The sequence below is a fragment of the Charadrius vociferus genome, unplaced genomic scaffold, assembly GCF_000708025.1.
Source record: "Charadrius vociferus isolate BGI_N301 unplaced genomic scaffold, ASM70802v2 scaffold190, whole genome shotgun sequence".
Classification (NCBI taxonomy): domain Eukaryota; kingdom Metazoa; phylum Chordata; class Aves; order Charadriiformes; family Charadriidae; genus Charadrius; species Charadrius vociferus.
In genome coordinates this window covers 1,252,095-1,271,412 of record NW_009646608.1, presented here as the reverse complement: position 1 = coordinate 1,271,412, position 19,318 = coordinate 1,252,095, and the positions used below count along the sequence as shown (strand labels likewise).

Sequence of the window (19,318 nt, the reverse complement as noted above, 5' to 3'; positions counted from 1 at the left end):
CGGGAAAGGGCCGGGCGGCCGCTCCACACAGGGCCCCCCGGCGGGGCGGTGGGAGAGACGGCATTTTCAGCAGTAAAAGCAGGAGAAGTCTGTAATACTGCATACGTGAGGGAAAACAGTTCATTTAGATGGCAGTATTGTGGAAAAGTACCGCCAAGATTAAAAAAAAAGACGGCTCTATATAGAGAGGAGGTTATGGGAAAGCATAGTGGACCTCCTTCTCCCAGTTCTGTGCACAGGGCAGCAAGGATGGGGGATTCAGTAAACTCCATCGCAAAGGTGAGATGTACCCCTGCAAAGCTGTCCATGTAGGCAACAGTTTGCTTTAAAGTTACCACATCATCGTTTTCTGTGTCCCCTGTGGCACATCTACGGAGTGGATATTTATGACCGTAAAATCTTTGGCCAGGAACGTGGGTATTTCCTCCACGGTGGAGCTGCAGCAGGTTATGCCAGGTGTACAAAGCTCCTGAGAGTGCCCTGGGGCTGCTCTGCCAGCGAGGGACCGGGCCCTGCCTAGTGCCGGAGCTGAGGGGGTCTTTTCCAGGAGACAGCGAGTTTTAAACCTCCCTCTGGCATAGCGAAGTAGGCTCAGATCATGGCAAGGGCCAGCAGAGCCGCTCGTCTGGCCTGTCCGCAGTACGAGGTCCCTCGACACGCAGCGATGGGCAAGTCATCTTGTTTTGGTCACCGCTGCTCTGCGCAGGGGAGCGGTGTGAGTTACCCCCGCTGCTCTCTTCCATGGCTGCTGAGAGAGCGATGCGTGTCTGCTGCGTTCATCTGGCAGTGTGTAATGGAGATAATCCCCTGGCCTCATACTGAGAATAACCTGGAGTAGCAGACAAAGATATTGGCTTCAGAGATAGACCCAAATCTATACAATACTATTTAATCTTCTTAGGGACTGCAGGTATTAAACTGGATTGGCTATTCCTCCAGTAATATGCCCTTCACACCTGACCCTCTCTTGTATTAGAACTCCGCTGGCAGACGCATCGTGAAAATGGGATCATTTTCATCTGCCTCTCTCTGCAACAGCATCTCCCATCTGGCTGTCCGGTATCACAGAAGCCTCCAGCAGTACTCTCAACCATTGGTGCTCTGCTTCCTCTTGGGCAGCATCTCTGGAAGGTAAGCTGTGGAGGTTTGTTTGATTGCTTCAGATCTCTTACGACTGAGACAGTCTGACCAGTGAGAAAGGAGTTGATCAGGAGTTGACCTATAAGAGGCAATGCGCTCTGGAAAAGAACTGCTAAACTGACCAGACTAGAGAAACACAGAGCCTAATGGTCAGATATTGTGAAAAGCCGGAGAGCTCTTATGATCGATCCTGGCTTTGGGTATGTTTCTGCTTGCAAAAGGTCTTTTAGGCAGTTCATTTTGGGAGAAGAGAAATAAAACCAGTGCTTAAGTAGGGGTGTGTACGTATGTCTTCTGTTCTCTCTGTGTCATTCTTTTTACTCTCTTATCTTTATTAGGAAGGGTTATTTTCTAATAATGTACGATTTGTTATACATATTATATTATGCAATTCTGCCATATGCATGTTCATGTTCTTTTTACATATGAAAAGCAAAGCTTATATCATCTATTTATCTAGGTACTCCCATGACCCTCTATTACTGTTGCCTTAGTGATCCTCCCAACTATTTAAAAGAAGATAATAATGCCTGTCTTGCAAGAAATTTAGGCTGATTACTTCACTGGGTGTTATGCAAGAGGGTAAGTGTGTGCTAACTTGCACGAAGAGCTTATCTGAGAATGACTTACAAAACTACGATTCATATCCAGCTCAAGCATAACGTAACGTTCCCACACTGGAAAAAAAACTCCACAAAGAGCGATATTCTAAGGTAAAACATTCATCCAGTGCCGAAGGGTAAACTCTGTCCAGCCCCAAATCACTGTCTCCATGCTGTCACAGCTGCAGGCTCTGTCACTCTGGCATTTACAATTTCTGTCCTTTTCTAAACACCGTTCAAATAATTATGCAAGATATGCTAATTAGACCCTAATAAAAGATATGATTATAGTTCCGCTTTGGCAGTTTTGATTTCTACAGAAAGGCTTGAAAAGATGTAGTCATAGAAACAAATGGATATTCAGCGCCCTCAGTTTTACTAGAACCAAAATTTCCTCCTGCTCTTCTCAAAGAAGAAAAGAAAAGAAAGAAAAAAAATCTCACTCCTGCCTGGTTTGTATTCTGTGGGAGTGCAAGGCTGGAAAGCCACAGAGCGGCACAGTTGGGAACTATCCTGTTGAGGTTACTTAGGTGAATAGCTGCTCTGTTTGGTGGGAGGTTTTAACAGCGTGATCTTGTCTTCAGAGCATCATCTTTTCTAGCAATTTAAAGTGGGTTCCTTGAAAGAAGCCATGTCCTCCCCTCCTGCAGGACACTGACCCAATTGTTAATGTTACAGAATAACAACTGGACCCAAGTGAAAACACACACCTTAATAGCTTCTGGATACGGGCACTAGGTGGAATCAGAATTCAGCTCAGATTGAACTGTCTCATCCAACTCTTTTCTATGTTGAGCCAAACCTATGATGATCAATCAGCATACCCTACAGCCACAAAAAAAGAGAAAAGACTGAAACCTGAATCTAGGTCTGATTTTACTTTACTTTACTTTTTAGTCCATTTCTTTCTATTGAAAAAGAGAAAAACAGTCAGTGAAGTAATGTTACCCAAATGGTGGAAAGTTGCAGTACTTTATTTTTTACACTAGATTTTCTTTTGCAGGATTCTACACTTTGTGTCATGCAGTTTCACTCCTGATGCTTAAGATCAGCTAGAAACTCCAATGGTGGATATAAGTGCAAACTGTTGATCAAGAGAAGTCTTCATTGGCTTCTGAACACGGCTCTGATTTTTGAACCTTTAGGAAATGCATTTACCACGGAGAAGGCGGCTACAACGGAACCGAATCTTTTTCTTGCTTGCCATAGTGTTGGTCCTCTCTCTCTATCAGCTCCAGTTCAGCCCCTCTGCCCTTCCAGCACCACACACAGCACCCCAACCCACAGACCCTGTGAAAGCAACCTCCGGGGATCTCCCCAGCAACAAGACTGCCATAACAGGCAATGTCACAGCAGCAACCAAAATAAGGCACTGTGTCTATGTGGATCCTGAGCCAACTGTGCCCATCACTACGTCAGTGGGTACGACCCCACAGCGAGAAAATGTCAGTGAAAGCTACCCAGATGAAAAGCCACGATATGAGTCCAAAGGAGAATATCCCGAGGACCTATTCAGTGTGGAAGAACGCAGGCAAGGGTGGGTTGTACTTCACATCTTTGGCATGATGTATGTATTTGTGGCGTTGGCCATAGTGTGTGATGAGTATTTTGTCCCTGCTTTGGGAGTGATCACAGAGAAGTTGCAGATCTCTGAAGATGTGGCTGGAGCCACCTTCATGGCAGCAGGTGGATCAGCACCAGAACTCTTCACCTCCCTCATAGGTGTCTTCATCTCACACAGCAATGTGGGCATCGGTACCATTGTGGGCTCAGCAGTGTTTAATATCCTCTTTGTCATTGGCACCTGTGCCCTCTTCTCAAGGGAGATACTCCACCTGACGTGGTGGCCCTTATTTAGAGACATCTCATTCTACATTGTAGACTTGCTGATGCTCATCCTGTTTTTCCTAGACAGTGTTATTGATTGGTGGGAAAGCCTCCTTTTACTGACTGCCTATGCCACATATGTGTTCACTATGAAACAGAACGTGTACCTAGAACAATGGGTGAAGCAGGAGCTGAACAAGAAGCTAAATGCTGTGCAGGCAGCATCAGCAGAGCATATACGGAAGGTTGGTGTCCTTATTGTTCAGAGGGCAAGTTGGAAATAATGCGTTCTAGCGTAAACCACAAAGAAAAACTGCATCTCCTTCACAAAGTGCATATTCAAACAAAACCTCAGAATACAGGTACTGGTCAATAATTATGGTTATAAAATGAGGGGAATGCGTTCTGGATAGTAGAGATTCTAAGAAATTAGAGAACACCACTAAAAGGGAGTTCTACCCTTACAGTTACAAAAGATCAGTTGCGGTCACTTATCTACTTTCAAAGACGTGTGGGATTTTGCTTACTCGGTTGTTGTAATGGAGTTTCAAAAAACCATGTACAGGAACACATTGTTAGTCTGGGAACATGATTGGTCAATTCTGTGTTAAATAGAGGAAAAAAGGCTTCTGGTACGAGGTGCTGTCCAAGCGTATCACAGATGAGAGAGGTTGGAAGAAATTATCTTTTCCCATTCTGAGGTTGGGTGTGTTGCTGGGACAGTGGTGGTGCCACTTGTTACCCAGCCTGCAGCACAGAAGGGGATCTGTCAGCCTTTAGCATCCATTGCCACCTCTCCCAGTCAGCGTTTGGCAATAAGCTCAAAATGCCCAAATCCCATTTCCGTGCACTGACCACAGCTGCGTGTGCTCAGAGACACAATTCCGTATGCCACTGGTGCTCAGACAGGGTGTAACTACACACTCCAGATTTGAGACCAGGGCCCTTCACTCATTGTCTTTTGAAGGAAGAGTTGACTGCTTACACAAAGACAGTATTTGAAGGCATCCCCAGAGACAATTACCCTTTCAAACTAGCAGATCTGGCCAGGGCATGCTCTCCAGAACACTTGGGACTTTGTCTTCTTGAGTGTGCCTGCCTGCTTCTTCCTCTGTCCCTCCCCAACTCTCCTACTGCCTCTTTGTCCTCTTGACCTGTGCCACTGCCAACTGTCGAGCAAATACCACTAGATTTCAAGTTGTCCTCTGGCATTGGCATGCTTTACTAGTCAGATGTGTGTCACTGGCATTTAAGCATGCTTGGCCTGGTCTTGGCACTCGTTTCACATAATATAAGGTAAGAAAGGAGGAGGGGAGAGGATAGTTGACGTGGTGCAGAATCGAGAAAGTGCTTTTCTTTCCTCCTCCTGGTCTGTCTTTCAGCCAGGGCTTGAGGCTGGGAGTCCTGAAAGCTCATGTGTTACATTCCAGTGGGATACGTGTGCAAGATACTGCAGCTATGCACATACATCATTGTGGACATCACCAATCGTCACAAATTGAATCCAACCCTTCAGCCGGAAGGAAAAAAAACTCTGCCCTTTAAGTTTACAGAGAACTCTCGCTAGCGTATCATGCTACTGCATGACAGGGAGCTGCTGGACCTAACCCTTGGGAAAAATAAATTACCTATATGGAAATTAATGCTGATCACTGGAAAAAAATAGCCCTTTGCACCTTCACTCTGCCTCTGCTGAAAAATGAGTATGGATATAGATGTTTGGGGATGAAGTCTGGGGCTGCCGATATCTACAGGAATCAGATGGTAGAGGCAATTTGAGTCCATCTCCAGGTACATGCATCCTCACTGAGGAGCTGTAGGTAGAATCCTGTTTTTCTTGGAAGCCACATGGTTTTAAGGAGAGCACATGGCTTTGGTTCTTTCAGTAGCATCCATGCATGGTCATTTGCATTAGCTGTCCCACTTTCTCACAGACAGCAGCCTGAAGAGCTATCATTATATCCTGAAAAAGCAGGTGAAGCGGTAGTGGTGTTCAATCGTTTTTTGTTCTTGCTTGCATGCAGAAAAGCAGTGGGGCAGTTGCGGATGATGGAACAAAGAAGCCAGCAGATGGGAGGAAGCTGCAGGTAGGTCTAAGCAACTTTACAGGGATCTGAAGTCATTGTATTTTGAACCCCTCCCTATGTCAGGTCATGAATAAAGGTGTCAAATTATGTGTCAAGAAACCTGGACCAAATCCTACTTTGTGCAAAGAACCAGCCACACTTGGCACAATATTCACAGCTTACTTAAGAGGACATCTGGCTGAGCTGTGTCCTCAGAGGAATTTTTATAAAAATTAAGAGACAGCTCAGGCTTCCCAAGTGGATTTGACTAGCAGAGTGCTATTCTTTCTACGCTTTAAACAGGCATAGAGAAATTCAGAGCATGACTTTTCTTAGCTGGTTTTATGGCCAATTTTCCTCCCTGGGCTCCCAGAGCAGAGAGCTGGTGGAGTCTGTCCTTCCTCATTAGCGAGCACTGACGAGCTCATTCCTCTGCTCCTGGTTAAACTGCTGACCCTTTATCTTCGCCGGGGCTGGCCAGCCGTGGCATGGAGGGGCCTGTCTGATGTAGTGGCTGCATATGGACATACAGGTGTTGGCTTCCTCATGTGAACACTACTTTTTCCTCTATTCACTTAACCTACGCTTACTAATTAATGTTCAGTCAAAAGCTCATTAGAACTCTGGTGTTGACTGTAAGAACAGAGCACCAGAGCTTTCAAGTTTGAGTCAGGACACCTGACATGACTGCAGCATTACCTTGTAGCAGTATATAAATCTACACAGGTATTAATAAGTTTATGATTAAAAGCACTGCATACTTTGATTATTATAATTTATAATAACATCGTATTGATGCTGAGTCTGTGTAAGCCCACTGCATTTATCTAAGGACAGGCTGACTTGCTATCTCAAGAGCATGTCTCTTGCTGTGACCGGTCGGTACTGACAGCCATCCTGTGAACTTGAATGCAGAGGCTGTTTAAAATCCATGCTGAGCCAGCTCCTTGGGTTGGGGAGATCAGCTTCCATGTAAATGCATCCTCAGGGCAAAGGTGAACCAACGGTGGAGGTGTTTTGAGGAGGAGACTGCTATTGACTGCTGCATTGTACCTTTCCATAGCCTGCGTCAGCCTTACAGCGAGGCAGCAGTTCAGCCTCCCTACACAACTCTCAAATGCGCAGCACCATCTTCCAACTCATGATCCACACCCTGGACCCCCTGGCAGAAGGTGAGTCAATGCTCCACATCTGAGGGACTTGGGTTTGCAGCCCAGATCGCAGAGCAGTTTAACTGGGAATACAGCCTTTGTATGTCAGGGTGTTGGGGATCAGCGGCTCATCTTTGAAATGCAGCTCTGAGTATCACAGATAACGTCAGGTGGGGGGAGCCCTGCAACGCTGGGACATACCCCTTCTGACCGCGTGGCTAGCCAGGACAAACACTTCACATTTCCACCCTGCCATATTTACTTTGCCTATGCCAAACTGGTTGCTGCAGGGGTGGCAACTGCTGCTTGAGGGGGGAATGCAGGCATGGGGAGCAACTACTGGTGCTGGGGTCCCTGCAAACAGGGAAAACAGTCACTGCAGTCCCCCACTAGGGTGGTGGGGCGCTGGAACAGGTTGCCCAGAGAAGCTGTGGATGTCCCATCCCTGGAAGTGCTCAAGGCCAGGCTGGATGGGGCTTTGAGTAACCTGGGCTGGTGGAACATGTCCATGCCCATGGTAGGGGGGTTGGAACCAGATGATCTTTAAGGTCCCTTCCAACCCAAACCATTGTATGATTTTATGATTCTATGATCTTCTGCTGTCCTTCTGACAGCAGGGGCAGCAAACATGAGTTACAGGCTTCCTCCATCTCATAGCATGTCACATCTTCCTTCCTCTTCCTTAGCTCAGGTGTCACCCCAGCCTTGGAACAGCAGCATTCAATGCTGACTACATTTTCAAGAAAGACCTGCTCAACCTATGAGTCTCATTTACAATGGGAAAATGAACACAGGGAGAGCTCATTACCTATACACCTCCCCAGCTGTGTCCACAGCCCTTCACAAGGCATAAATCTAAAGAAGAGGTAAAAGAAGTTAAAAGCCTCGAAGAATTTTAATTTTGATAGTGGTTAAAATCCCAGCTGAGACCTAAAACACACAGCAGACTCCAATTATGATGGTTAAGCCAATCTGTATGTGACAGACCAACACTGAGCACCTCTAAAAGCCCGCCTGCAACACTGCATCATCATCATTGCCATGGTAAACTGTACCCACAGCATTTTGCAGGCAGTGGGCCAACTCCCCAGGGCCAAGGGCTGATCAGCTCAGGACTGAGACATCTTTTAAAGTGCCCAGGGTGCAGAGAAGCCAACTCTCCAGGCAAACCCAGGGTCATTGTACACAAACTTTTAACGTGCTGTTTTGTATCAGCTTAATACAAGCACAGTGTGGAGGTTCATGTTCCAAGAAATGGAATGTTAAACAAAGATGATTTTAGATTTTCTTCCCTAGCTCAGTACATGCACTGCCTCTCCACTGCCCTACTTGTTCTAAAGAGATTATCTCTTGTCCATTCAAAGAGAGATTGAAGCTAAGCAGATCAACACCTCTCGTGTCTATCACAGAGGTTACCAAAAGGACTCTCCAGATCAAAATCCCAGCTGCACAAACTGTTCGAGGGAACAAAGGAGGCTTGATAAGGACAGCAAGACAGATAAGTGTCTGCTTTGATAGATTTTAGTGAAGGCACCCAACATATTACCAAGAGTAGCCTAAGAAGAGGCAAACTCATCAGGGTTTGCTCTACTGCCCTTGCCTTCTGTCCGTTCCCCCCTCCCCCCCCTCCCCCCCCCAAAACATAGTATTAACATCACAAGGCTAAAACCAAAAACTCACGAGAGGACATGCCATTGCCTTTAGCATCAGAAAGTGCTAGACCTGAGGGACGGCTGCCACTCAGAGACCTTCAAGTGCCTTCTCATCCTTCTTGCACCTCTAGTTGTCTTTGTGCAGCACCTGCCCACCCTAAGCCAACACACCCTTCAGATCCAGGCTGGTGTCCTCAGCTTGGTGGAACCCTGGCACCTCAGGAGAAGCTGTGGGAGCCTGAGGATGCCAACCCAGGCCAAGGAGAGCGCTCCAGCGCTGCCCCAGCCAGCTCAGCCCAGAATACACTGCCGGGGGTGTGTGTGTGTGTGTGGTTCAACACAGTTGAAAGCCACTGGCCTTGCTAAAGACGCTGTTATTACCACGACTTGTGAATATTGAATAAACGGGACTGGGGGGGGGCAGTTTGGGTCTTCTCTGAAAGACACCTCGCCCTCTCATTTCAGCCAGGCAGGCTTTGAGTTACTGTCTCAGCAAGCGGCAGCCACTAGATGGGAGTGTGACCATATGTACTTAAGCAAGGCTAATATTCACACCGGAGATGATGGGAGGGTAGGCTACAGTCTTTCTAAAAGGTTGTTATTTCTTACACCCTTTGCTGTAATAAAACCACTCAGTTAAGGGCAAAACTTCTGCCCCAGGTACCTGCCTGTTCCACTCAACACTGCCCGAACAGATACAACTCCCGGGAAAAGGTGACAATAAAGAAAGTTACTGATATTACAACAGCACAGCACTCAAAATCAAGGAGCCAGTGTCTCAGGTGCTGTGTATCTGGTAGGAGACACTCCTTATACTGATAAATTCATACCTAAAGAAAAAGGAGTCTGGAGAAAAGGAAACATTTATTAATAGACTGAGAAACCTAAGTGCCTTGAGGATCTTGGCCAAAAAGATGAAATGACTTCCCCAGGATGACTCTGAAAAAGGATTTGAACCCGAGAGGCATATCAGGACTGCAAGCTCAGGCTTTATTGTTAATAGTACTGCAGCCCTTTGGTGCCCTCAGGACAGCGGGGCGCCTATTTCCCACTGATCACCAACAAAGTCCTTCTCTTTGCAGCGTGTGCAGCACTGTCTGTACCGGACACATTTCTGTAATTAAGTTGCAACATAAAAGATGATCCCAAAGCAATTTATCTTTCCTCAAGGGTCCTTGTTCCTTCTTGCCAATGCCTGTAGCATCAGCACTTAAAGGCTGTGGTAATGAACACTCAACAAAAGAAAAAGTTGCCAACTTTTGCTCAGCAGTTCCTAGCTTAACCTACTGAAATTAGGATCTCTGTAGGGTTTCCTTCCTTATGCTGCAGTTGCATTTTATTTGGGCAGCACAGAAGTGGTTTCAGGGCAACAAGAGTCCAAGATGTGAAAAACCTGCCAGCACTGAGCCTCCAAAACCAACTTCCAGATGCAGAGGTCTTAGAAAGAAAATAGAATTCTGAAATATACTTTTTCCTATGGAAATACTCTTTGTGTGAAACAAAATTTCTCATTTGAATGGTGGATTAAGTTCAGAATGTTTGGGTTTTTTCTTTTTGTATTAGGAAGTTATCATTATTTAAGTCTTTTTCTCTGTCTACAGGAGACCAGGTGATTTACTTAAGAAGTCCTAACATATACATTGCATCTTGAATTATATTTTTGATAGAACCTTTTATTTTCAAAGTGCCTTTTTTTTTTTCTAAATGGGGACTTTCTAGCACCTTTGGTTTTTTCCCCACTTTCTCTGAAAGTGTGTAGAAACAGAGCTTGAGATCTTTTCAAGATCTTTTGGTTAGACACTGGAGACAACTGTTAGGAAATTAAAGGGAATGAGGATCTGGGGGAGACTGAGGAACCCTCTCATTTCTGAACCTCCAGTCTTACCATCAGATTATTCTTTAAACTCTAGTCATACAGGGAAGAAGGCAGAAGTCTGCTTTTGCTTTTGAATGAAGAAAAAGGCTCCAGCAGTGAGGTTATCGGAGCTGTCTACCCTCAGTGTGCCCCAGATAACGAGCGAATGATTTTGGAAATTAGACCAGAATAAAGCAGCAGGCAGTGTTGCAGGCTAGAATTGAGGTAGAATACTGAAGGCAGCTACAGTTTCTCCTTGCTTTATTAGCATCCGATCACTTGTTTTAAGAGAATTGTGATACAAAGGAGCAAAAGGAATCGTGAGATTTTTTTTTACTTCCCCTTTTAGACAGCAGAATCTCCAAATCCTCCAGGTTCATGCCAAATTTTAAAGAGAAAAATCCTTCCCGCTGTTCATGTTGTAAATTAGTCCTGTTAGATTAAGTACGAGAGGCACAGAATTAATTAAACATAAGAGTCAAACTCAAGGTAGAAGCTCAGCTGCCACTTAAGTCCAGCCTGGATGCTGTCAATCCATAGGACAGAAGTCTTCCCAAAGAGCATCCCAGGGCCCCTGGACACAGGCGTGTCCCATGCGACGGGCTCCCAGACCATGGGCCGGAGAGTTAGCGGCAGTGAATGCCCCAGGGGACTGCGGTCCTCAGTGAGGACTGAGCCCACAGGGCTGCAGAGCACCAGCAGTGCCCTGCCCAGCACGCAGCCCTGCTCAGCTAATCCCCAGCACTCGCAGGGACTGAGCTGACAGATATCCTTCCTCCCCGTGGCTGACCGGCAGATCTGGCCAGCTTATAGCCAACTCTTCCTCCAATCTCAGCCCACCCTGCATGAAATGTGTGTCAGAGGCATTAATGCCTTTTTAAATGAGACTGATCTCATGAGAATGGGATGGTGGCCTGGACCTAATCTGTTTATCCTGAGAGAGAGATGCTCTCAGGCTCCGCTGGGGTTGGTGCTCACAGCCCGCAGCCTCGGTGAGGGCAGGAAGCCAGGAGCTTGAATTTATATAATCTCTTTCGGGCTGAGCCTGACCGCCCTGACCCTGCTGACAGAAGCTTTTGCAACAGCTTCTGGGAAAAGCTGAATGTAAAGACGTGTTGCCCAGTGGTTAGAGGAGACTGGGAGCAAAAGGTCACCTCTCTGTTGCCCTGCACCGATGGATAAGCTTGTGCTTAGCATCAGTAGAGGGGGAATGAAGCAAAGTGTTTCTCATCCCCTCTGGCAGGCTTCAATATTGACAAGGAGCGTGGAAAAGTCAGGCTCTTTAGACTGGACCAAAGTCTACTGATTTTCACGAGGTTCAGCTCAGAATGGTAGCTCTAAAGTCTACTGATTTTCACGAGGTTCAGCTCAGAACGGTAGCTCTACCAGCATGTCTCAGGGCTGCGGACCCGCTGTTTCTGTTAACTCAGTTATCATGGGGATGAATAAAGTGGCGGGGCCCTGTCCTTGAGGCAAATGACAACAGCACGTTCCGGTTGCGCGGTCAACAGTACAGGAGATGAAATCAATGTGCTAAAACTTTCAGAGGAAATTAATTTACAGCCCCGTACACAAGCCAAGCACAGCATGGCCAATTTCTTGTGGCTACTGTCCATGTGCAAAGCCTGTGACCCTCAGCTCCATCACTGGGTGGGCAGCTCAACAGAGGATATAGATTAGAGCAAAATGAGGCTTTTCTTTGAGTCGATGACTTGCTCGCTTTCAGTGAGAGGAGGATTTAAGATATTTGAGCACAACACCTAACTGTGGAGACACACAGTTTCACAGTTCCCTGGAAAACAACAAGAAAGCAGCTCAGCTGAGCAGAGCATGGTTTACAGTGGAAGGAGTCCTTAGCACTCCCAGAAATACTGTACTGGGCACTGCACTGGTGAAGATGACCTCTTGGGTAGCCTGGACCATGTTGAACCTGGATACCAGGAATTTAGATCAACTCCAGCAGAGGAGACACTCGCATATACTTAGAGAAATCAATCACTTTTCAGATAACTGGAATGTAAAAGGTTTTTACGTTTCTTTACCATCAGGTTGCCAGGCTGCAAGTAGCACAACAAAGCCTCTTCAACAGCCACATGGCAGAAGGAAGGTGTCATTTTTAGCCTGGACATAACCTAGCCTGAAAAAAATCAGCAGTCCTTTGGAAACGAAATGATATCGCATTGAAACGCCTCCTCTGCTCTTTCTGCATTTGCGTCCTACAAAGTACAGATGTCCCCTGTGTTACTGAACGGGGAAGGATTTATCTTCCCGCTTCTCTTTTAAGTATGGAAGTATTGGATACATGTCCGATTGCTGGCATAATTGCCGTAGTACTAAGCATTTAAATATAACAGCTACGATCAGCTAGTGGCAGCCAAAACCAAGGGCCACAGCTGAAAAGACAACTCATGGGTCAATGTTGACTGCAATCCATGCGAGAGGAGCGAGGCGAGAGAGTATGCGTGTGTTGAGGGGAGGCAGGTAAAGGGGAGTTTTGCAAAGCTGGCAGCTGCTGACAAATGTATCCTTCTCATCCGCAGCAAAGTTTAAAGACAGGGTTGACATCCTGAGCAACATAGCCAAGGCCAAAGTAGAGACTTCGGCTGGACAAGGATCAAAACCAGAAGGTGAGTGCGAGAAGAGGCGGTGCTGTTTGCCGTGGTTTGCGCTGCAACCCCTCACCTTCCCAGCACTCCACACCCAAAGGCTGCCAAAGAAACACTCTGGTCTAACACAAATTTTCTGTTATTACTGGTCACAGATGGCTGCTATAATAACACAGCAGAAATCAATCGATGTACTCTAACAGCGGGCCATAAAAGCCATCCTCACAGGAGTTGAGGAGTGGTTAGTGAGATAGCATCCAAACAGAAAGTGCCGCAAGGATGTAGTGCAAATTGCCACCAGAAGGGTGGAAGAAGGGAAATCAGGTCATTACAGACAGCAGTTGGGTGCTGCTGTGCTGCTTATCTTCAGCAGACCTTGCAAATGAGGTATTCGTTAAAACAAAGCACCTTCATTTTAGCTTGCAAACTTGGCACATTTGCAAAAGAGCACGAAAGATTCCTCTACAGAGAAAAGTTGTGTTGACTTTGTCTATAATAATTATAAGGGTCTGTGCATCCTCCCTTTTAATAGACTTCGGGTTTTCTATATCGTTACTGATACACAGGCTTTCTGAGCTGATTCAGAGGCAGCAGCCGGCCTGTGCTACAACACGGCTCTGTGCTGTCAGTGGGGCTGGAGATTCTGAAAAACAGGCAAACTTTTGTGTGGAAGGTCCCACCTCCACAAGTACCCTGCTGCAGAACAGCCGTCACTGAGGAGCCTCACCTACGTGAACGAGTCCAAACTTGAGAAAAATACTGTTCAAGAAACAAGTAAATTCTCGGTGCGAGTTATCAATACCACATTGACTTTGCTGAATTTTCACCCCATGACATGTTCCACAAACTTTGTTGGTGCACAGAGCGAGCTGTGCACATTCCAAAAGCGTTATCTGCTCTGTCTCCCACTTTGGGCTGAAAGTATCCCACGTGAATTCTCTTAAGGCCTGGTTTCGGAAATCCCAAATAGCGCTCACTGAAAACATACATTTCTGAAAATCTCCCCTCTAGACTTGCTCGCTGGTGCAGTTGTGAGCTGCTGTACTGGATCAGCTTACCCAGTTCGGGATAAGATACCCCCTAATGCCCTGTCCTGGTGCAATTCGTGGGATAACACCATCCTACTGACTTGACAGGCCTGACTACGTGGAGGGGATCCCTTAACCAAAATTGCAGCAGCCTGAAAAGGGTCCTTGCTGTGACCGAGCAGGGAGCAGGCACCCTCTCTCACCTCGCTGTGTGTTACCCATATTCCTACGCTATTCTGCACAGAGGTTTCTGTGTTCCTCTGGGCCACGCAGGTTAACACAGGAACAGCACAGAGGACACTGCAGTTATTTCCTTGTATGTGTCAGCACTTTTCTATTTGCATTTGAATACCCACCAAATGACTAAGGATCAAAGTTTGGCAGCACATAACAGTCGCCTCCAAGAATATCAGTTCCCTGGAGAATGCCGTGCTCCACCAGAAAAAAAGGGAAAGCAAAGCTTTACATCCTTTCTGGCTTTTAAGGATGGCTTTAATAAGGTCTTCCGAATCCAAACTGAAACCAAGAAACACTCATCAGTTGTAGATGAGATAATTAGCATTTCCCTGTTGTTACACACACACCTCTTACAGCAGTTTCAGATAGAAGGTCACAGGAGCATCAAGGGGTCATTCTGTGCCAGGTGGGGCAGATTCTGCCCAGCTTTTGCTAATCACAATCCACAGAAGACAGAGGGGACAAACAGAAAACTGAAGCAATCCGACTGGGCTCAGTATGAAATGCCACACGTTCCTGTAGGAAGATGCAACCTCCCTGCTGATCAAGAGGAGGGTGACCGCCTGACACTAAAATGACTGAAACCACTATTCCTTCTCATCCTTTTTAGCAGAAGAGGAAAAGAAGGCACCAAGCAGCGTTCAGGTAACTCCTGCCAGTGACTCCGAACCCAGCAAAGACAAACAGAAGGCAGATGCACCGCAAGACGGGCAGGTATTTAAATAAGCATGATTGGCAATGAGCGCTCAGTCCAGACCAACTTCCCATGTACTTTCCTCCTTTCAGGATGAGACCCAAACCATTTCCCATAACTGGCAATTCTACATAGACTGTGTAGATTCTGCGTGTAGTGGTGAGATCTATTCAGGTGTTAGCCTGAAGCATTTTGGCTTACAAACACAAATCAGTTCCAAAATACGACACCAGCTGACACTCTATAGTATTTTCTCCTGAAATGACTCTTCTGAGATCAGAGGGGGACTCCAGCCTAAGGGAAGACAGGAGTATCTGCCTGTCCTGTGTTCACCGGTATACTTTTCCGTTTTGTTTCCCGAATCCCTCCTTTCAGTTGATGTAATTTGACTGTTCTGATGAGGAAAGGTTTTTCAAGGACAGATGGTAAATGTTTCATTTGTGTCAAAACAACTAAAAGTCAGTTCTACTTAACTGATAGAAATTAGTTAACATGATACACAGGCACTGCGGTGGCGTATGCCTGGATTCTGTCCCGCAATAGATGTGGACTGTGGCTGCCCTCAGCCATGGTACAAACATGACCTCTGCCAAGGCGAGGCCGTGGTGAATAAATGCTGTGCAGCTCCTTGTTAATTTGAAAATATATTGGCTTTTTTTTTTTTTTTTCACGATCTACAGCCCTCATCAGACAGCAATACCTCAGAAGACAGCAGCTCTGAGAGCGAGGAAGACAGTGATGATGACAGCACAGATGATGATGAAAACGACGAGCCATTATCTCTTGAATGGCCAGAAACTAGGAAAAAACAAGCAATTTACCTTTTCCTCTTTCCCATTGTCTTCCCTCTCTGGAGCACTATGCCCGATGTCAGAAACCCGGTAAGAATCTATCGTCCTTCTGCTACTGGGTTCATTAACTGAACTATAGATTTCCTCTCGGCAGGAGTCCCCAGTTCTATTTTTCCATGTCCGGAGTCTTTGCATACTTGAAGTGCCATTAATGCTGCAGGGAGTGGGACAGGAGCCCCAGCTACAGCATAACATGGTTCCAGAGACTTAATTCAATAAATCACGGAAGACTAGCAACTATTGGTCATCTAATCAAGCTGACAAAAAATAAACACAATTAGAGACAGCAGGGTCCGTGTTAAAGCAATTGATTGCAGTGAAGTGTTTCAGGTGAATAATTTTCATTGGGGATTGTTAACTTTCCTGAAACTTCTCCATGTTTTTCTTTTCAAACTTGATTTTAACAGGACTCCAAGAAATTCTTTGTCATCACGTTTTTTGGCTCCATCATCTGGATTGCTGTGTTCTCTTACCTTATGGTGTGGTGGGCTCACCAGGTGAGGGGTTTATTTTCTCTCTGCAAATAAGACCATTTCAGAAGAAGTAGATGAAGAGAGAGGGAAGTGTCACTGTGGCAATTTATCTGATGAATTACAGCTGCAGTCATCCATCAAAACAGTAGAAACTTTGTTTTGTTAGAACCCAAAAGGGAATTTTCAATTTCATTCTTTTTGATTTGACAAAGAGTCATTCTTTTTTAAGAGCTCCCAAGGGAATTTGTGCATCAGCGAAAGGAAAAATGCCGTCAAGATTTATCTTAATACTGCCTTTTCATTGATGAATGCTTCTGTGCAGAACATAATTATCCCTTACCTAATTAAAATTCTAGGAAAATACAGGTTCTGATTCTGGAAGCTGCTAAATGATCTCAACTCCCGTTGCCTTGATCTTCACCTGGTATTCAGGGAAATAATACTTGCATCTTGTAGAATCAGACCCACAAATTTGTATTTAGTGATATATTGCACATTCACAGTAGAGTTGATCAAGCCATAAATCCAAAGACTGTCATTTCCCAAAGCTCTTGGATAATACAGAGCTGACGTTAGATTTGGAGAGGGAAAGATAGAAGACATCCAGAAGAGGTGAACTTGGGACAGAAGAGTTGCGCTGTAACCGACTTGACCTTGCTTAGGCTTGGCAACACTGCGATCAGATGCCCTACACTATAGAGCAAATCCGAGATCAACATACAGTATGAAATTTAGCTTTTTATCCTACAAAGCAGAAAAAATCCTCTAACGTTTAAAAGGATTAAAATATTTTAACTCAAATATGGCATGAAACCTAAAAGACTGTCCAGAGCAATTAAATTCCATGTTCCAAAACTAACAGCCTTACCCGACTTTCTTTGTATTTATTAGGTTGGTGAAACAATCGGGATATCAGAGGAAATTATGGGGTTAACCATACTGGCAGCAGGAACATCAATCCCTGACCTCATCACCAGTGTCATTGTTGCACGGAAAGGCTTAGGGGACATGGCCGTCTCCAGTTCCGTAGGCAGCAATATCTTCGACATCACTGTTGGGTGAGTATTAATTCCATGTTAAAAGATGCATTTCTTCTGCAATACAAAGCTAGCTGGTTTTATTCTAAACAGGGTCTTAATTAATTTTACTTAATTTCATTTTAGCTGTAAAGGGCAGCTGGTCAAGCAGTTACTTTTTTTTGTTTGTTAAACCTAAGCTCGTCAGGAAACACAGATTTTTATAACTTAGTGCAGCAGAGTGAACATTAAGTTGCACAGTTCAGGTCATTGTTCTGCAGCTTACAATAACGGTACGTCGCTCCAACCAGAAGCACTACCATCTTCACGTAATTCTCAATCAACAGACAGTTACTGATTTTTCAAGTCAAAAATGCAGCAAATCTTTGGCTAACCTCAGAGATTTACAGCCAGGATACATGCCCCGCCAGAGGCAGTCAGAGCCCAGGCAGTCAAGTCTATCTGTGCCTGCAGCTCTCATCAATAAAGCATCGGGACTGACTTCTTTATTAGAGCATGCCGAGACACTTAATTGATGGGTATTATTCTAAATCCACTCTTAGATTCTTGGATTGCGTTATGATAGCACAACTATTATCCAGATGCATTTTTTGCCACGAACAACAGCCATTTTAAATTCATTCTGAGTTATACTGAATGCAATCATGCTTTTTTTTTTTTTTTTTCCTGTAACAGTTTGGGAAAATTGCTTAGTTGTGATGCAGAAAATGAACTGCCTTAAAACATTTATTTCAATTACTTTTCCTTTACTTGCAGTTTGCCAGTTCCTTGGTTCCTTTATTCTGTCTTCAACAGCCTCAGCCCAGTTGCAGTCAGTAGCAATGGTTTGTTTTGTGCAATTGTTCTCCTTTTTCTCATGCTCCTCTTTGTGATTATCTCCATCGCTGCATGTAAATGGAAAATGAACAAACTACTGGGGCTCACGATGTTTGCTCTTTACTTTGTGTTTTTGATCATCAGTGTGATGTTAGAAGACCGGATAATATCCTGCCCGGTATCTGTATGACATTTGGACACTTGCAAGATGTATGTAAGCATACATTAAAATCAAGATGTGTTTAAGGTAGCAATTGTTCTACTGAAAAAAAGCAACGAGAATTATAACAAACTTACTGAGAATAACATACCTAAAAATAATAAATCTCAAGTGGTATGTCAGCCTCTACTATTTTTCTTTAGGATTGGAAAAGACCAGATAATGAAGTGACCAATATCAACTAACACACACGTTTAGGCATTCATGGGAAGGTTGATACGATATAAATGCACGAAGTTTTCAGTATGGCTGATCCCCTCAAGTTAATGGAGCTGATTTTCAGCACAGAATATTTACTCATTGTAGAAATATTTTCAGGAACACACTCTGAGCAGTTTGCTAAGTAATTTAAACTCACTGAAAACAATGAGCTTTACTTCAGCGGGAACAGAATCAGACCTCTGCGGCTTGCCTTCACAGAACTACTCTGCTTAAAATCTCTGTGTGAACACACATTGTGCATCTCAGAAGTGAACTCCCTCAGACTGCATATAAGCCATGAGCACAGTGGTTCCCGAGGTCTGTGCTGCAGCGAGTTTCCCTATGACTTCCCTATGCAGAGGGAGTTTGCATCCTTTCGGCGAATGCCAGCATGAAGCAGCCACAGCTGGTACCCTACCCATACCTCCCGGAAGGCGCACGCAGAGCCTGTGAGGCACTTCGGAGGCACTGCTTTTTGTTGGCCCTCTTAAGACTGTGGGCAGTGTAATGCTAAGGTTTTCAAGGAAAAAGCAAAGCAGTGAGAATTATTTCTGCATGCAGAAGAACAGAGGATGTGAGAGTTGCAGAGCAATCCTGAAAGCTATCCATATGGCTCCTTCTAAATCTGTGTCTGAGCTTACAATACCATCCCTAAGACTTACGGTAAGTGCCACCATACAAATGTCATGTCATATGGATTTACATCTTACTGTAACAAGACTAAACAGATCTGGGGTTAGAATACCACGTTCCCACTAATAAAAACTAAAACCAGAAATACCACAACAAGAGCTTGAACTGCTCGAGTTTTGTTTTCATCCTGACACTAATCTCTGAAGGTTACAGATTACTGTATCCAGCA

General features: G+C 45.1%; 1 protein-coding gene across 1 annotated transcript; it reads left to right on the top strand.

The window, feature by feature from the left end:
• Nucleotides 1–2,830: 2,830 nt before the first annotated feature.
• Nucleotides 2,831–18,400, top strand: SLC24A1 (solute carrier family 24 (sodium/potassium/calcium exchanger), member 1). The gene is made up of 9 exons (XM_009886858.1): nt 2,831–3,814; nt 5,594–5,656; nt 6,699–6,807; nt 12,834–12,920; nt 14,775–14,878; nt 15,539–15,739; nt 16,117–16,206; nt 17,074–17,240; nt 17,976–18,400. The coding sequence occupies exons 1-9, from the start codon at nt 2,891–2,893 to the stop codon at nt 18,223–18,225; spliced, it is 1,995 nt and encodes a 664-aa protein (XP_009885160.1). The 5' UTR covers nt 2,831–2,890; the 3' UTR covers nt 18,226–18,400.
• Nucleotides 18,401–19,318: the final 918 nt, after the last annotated feature.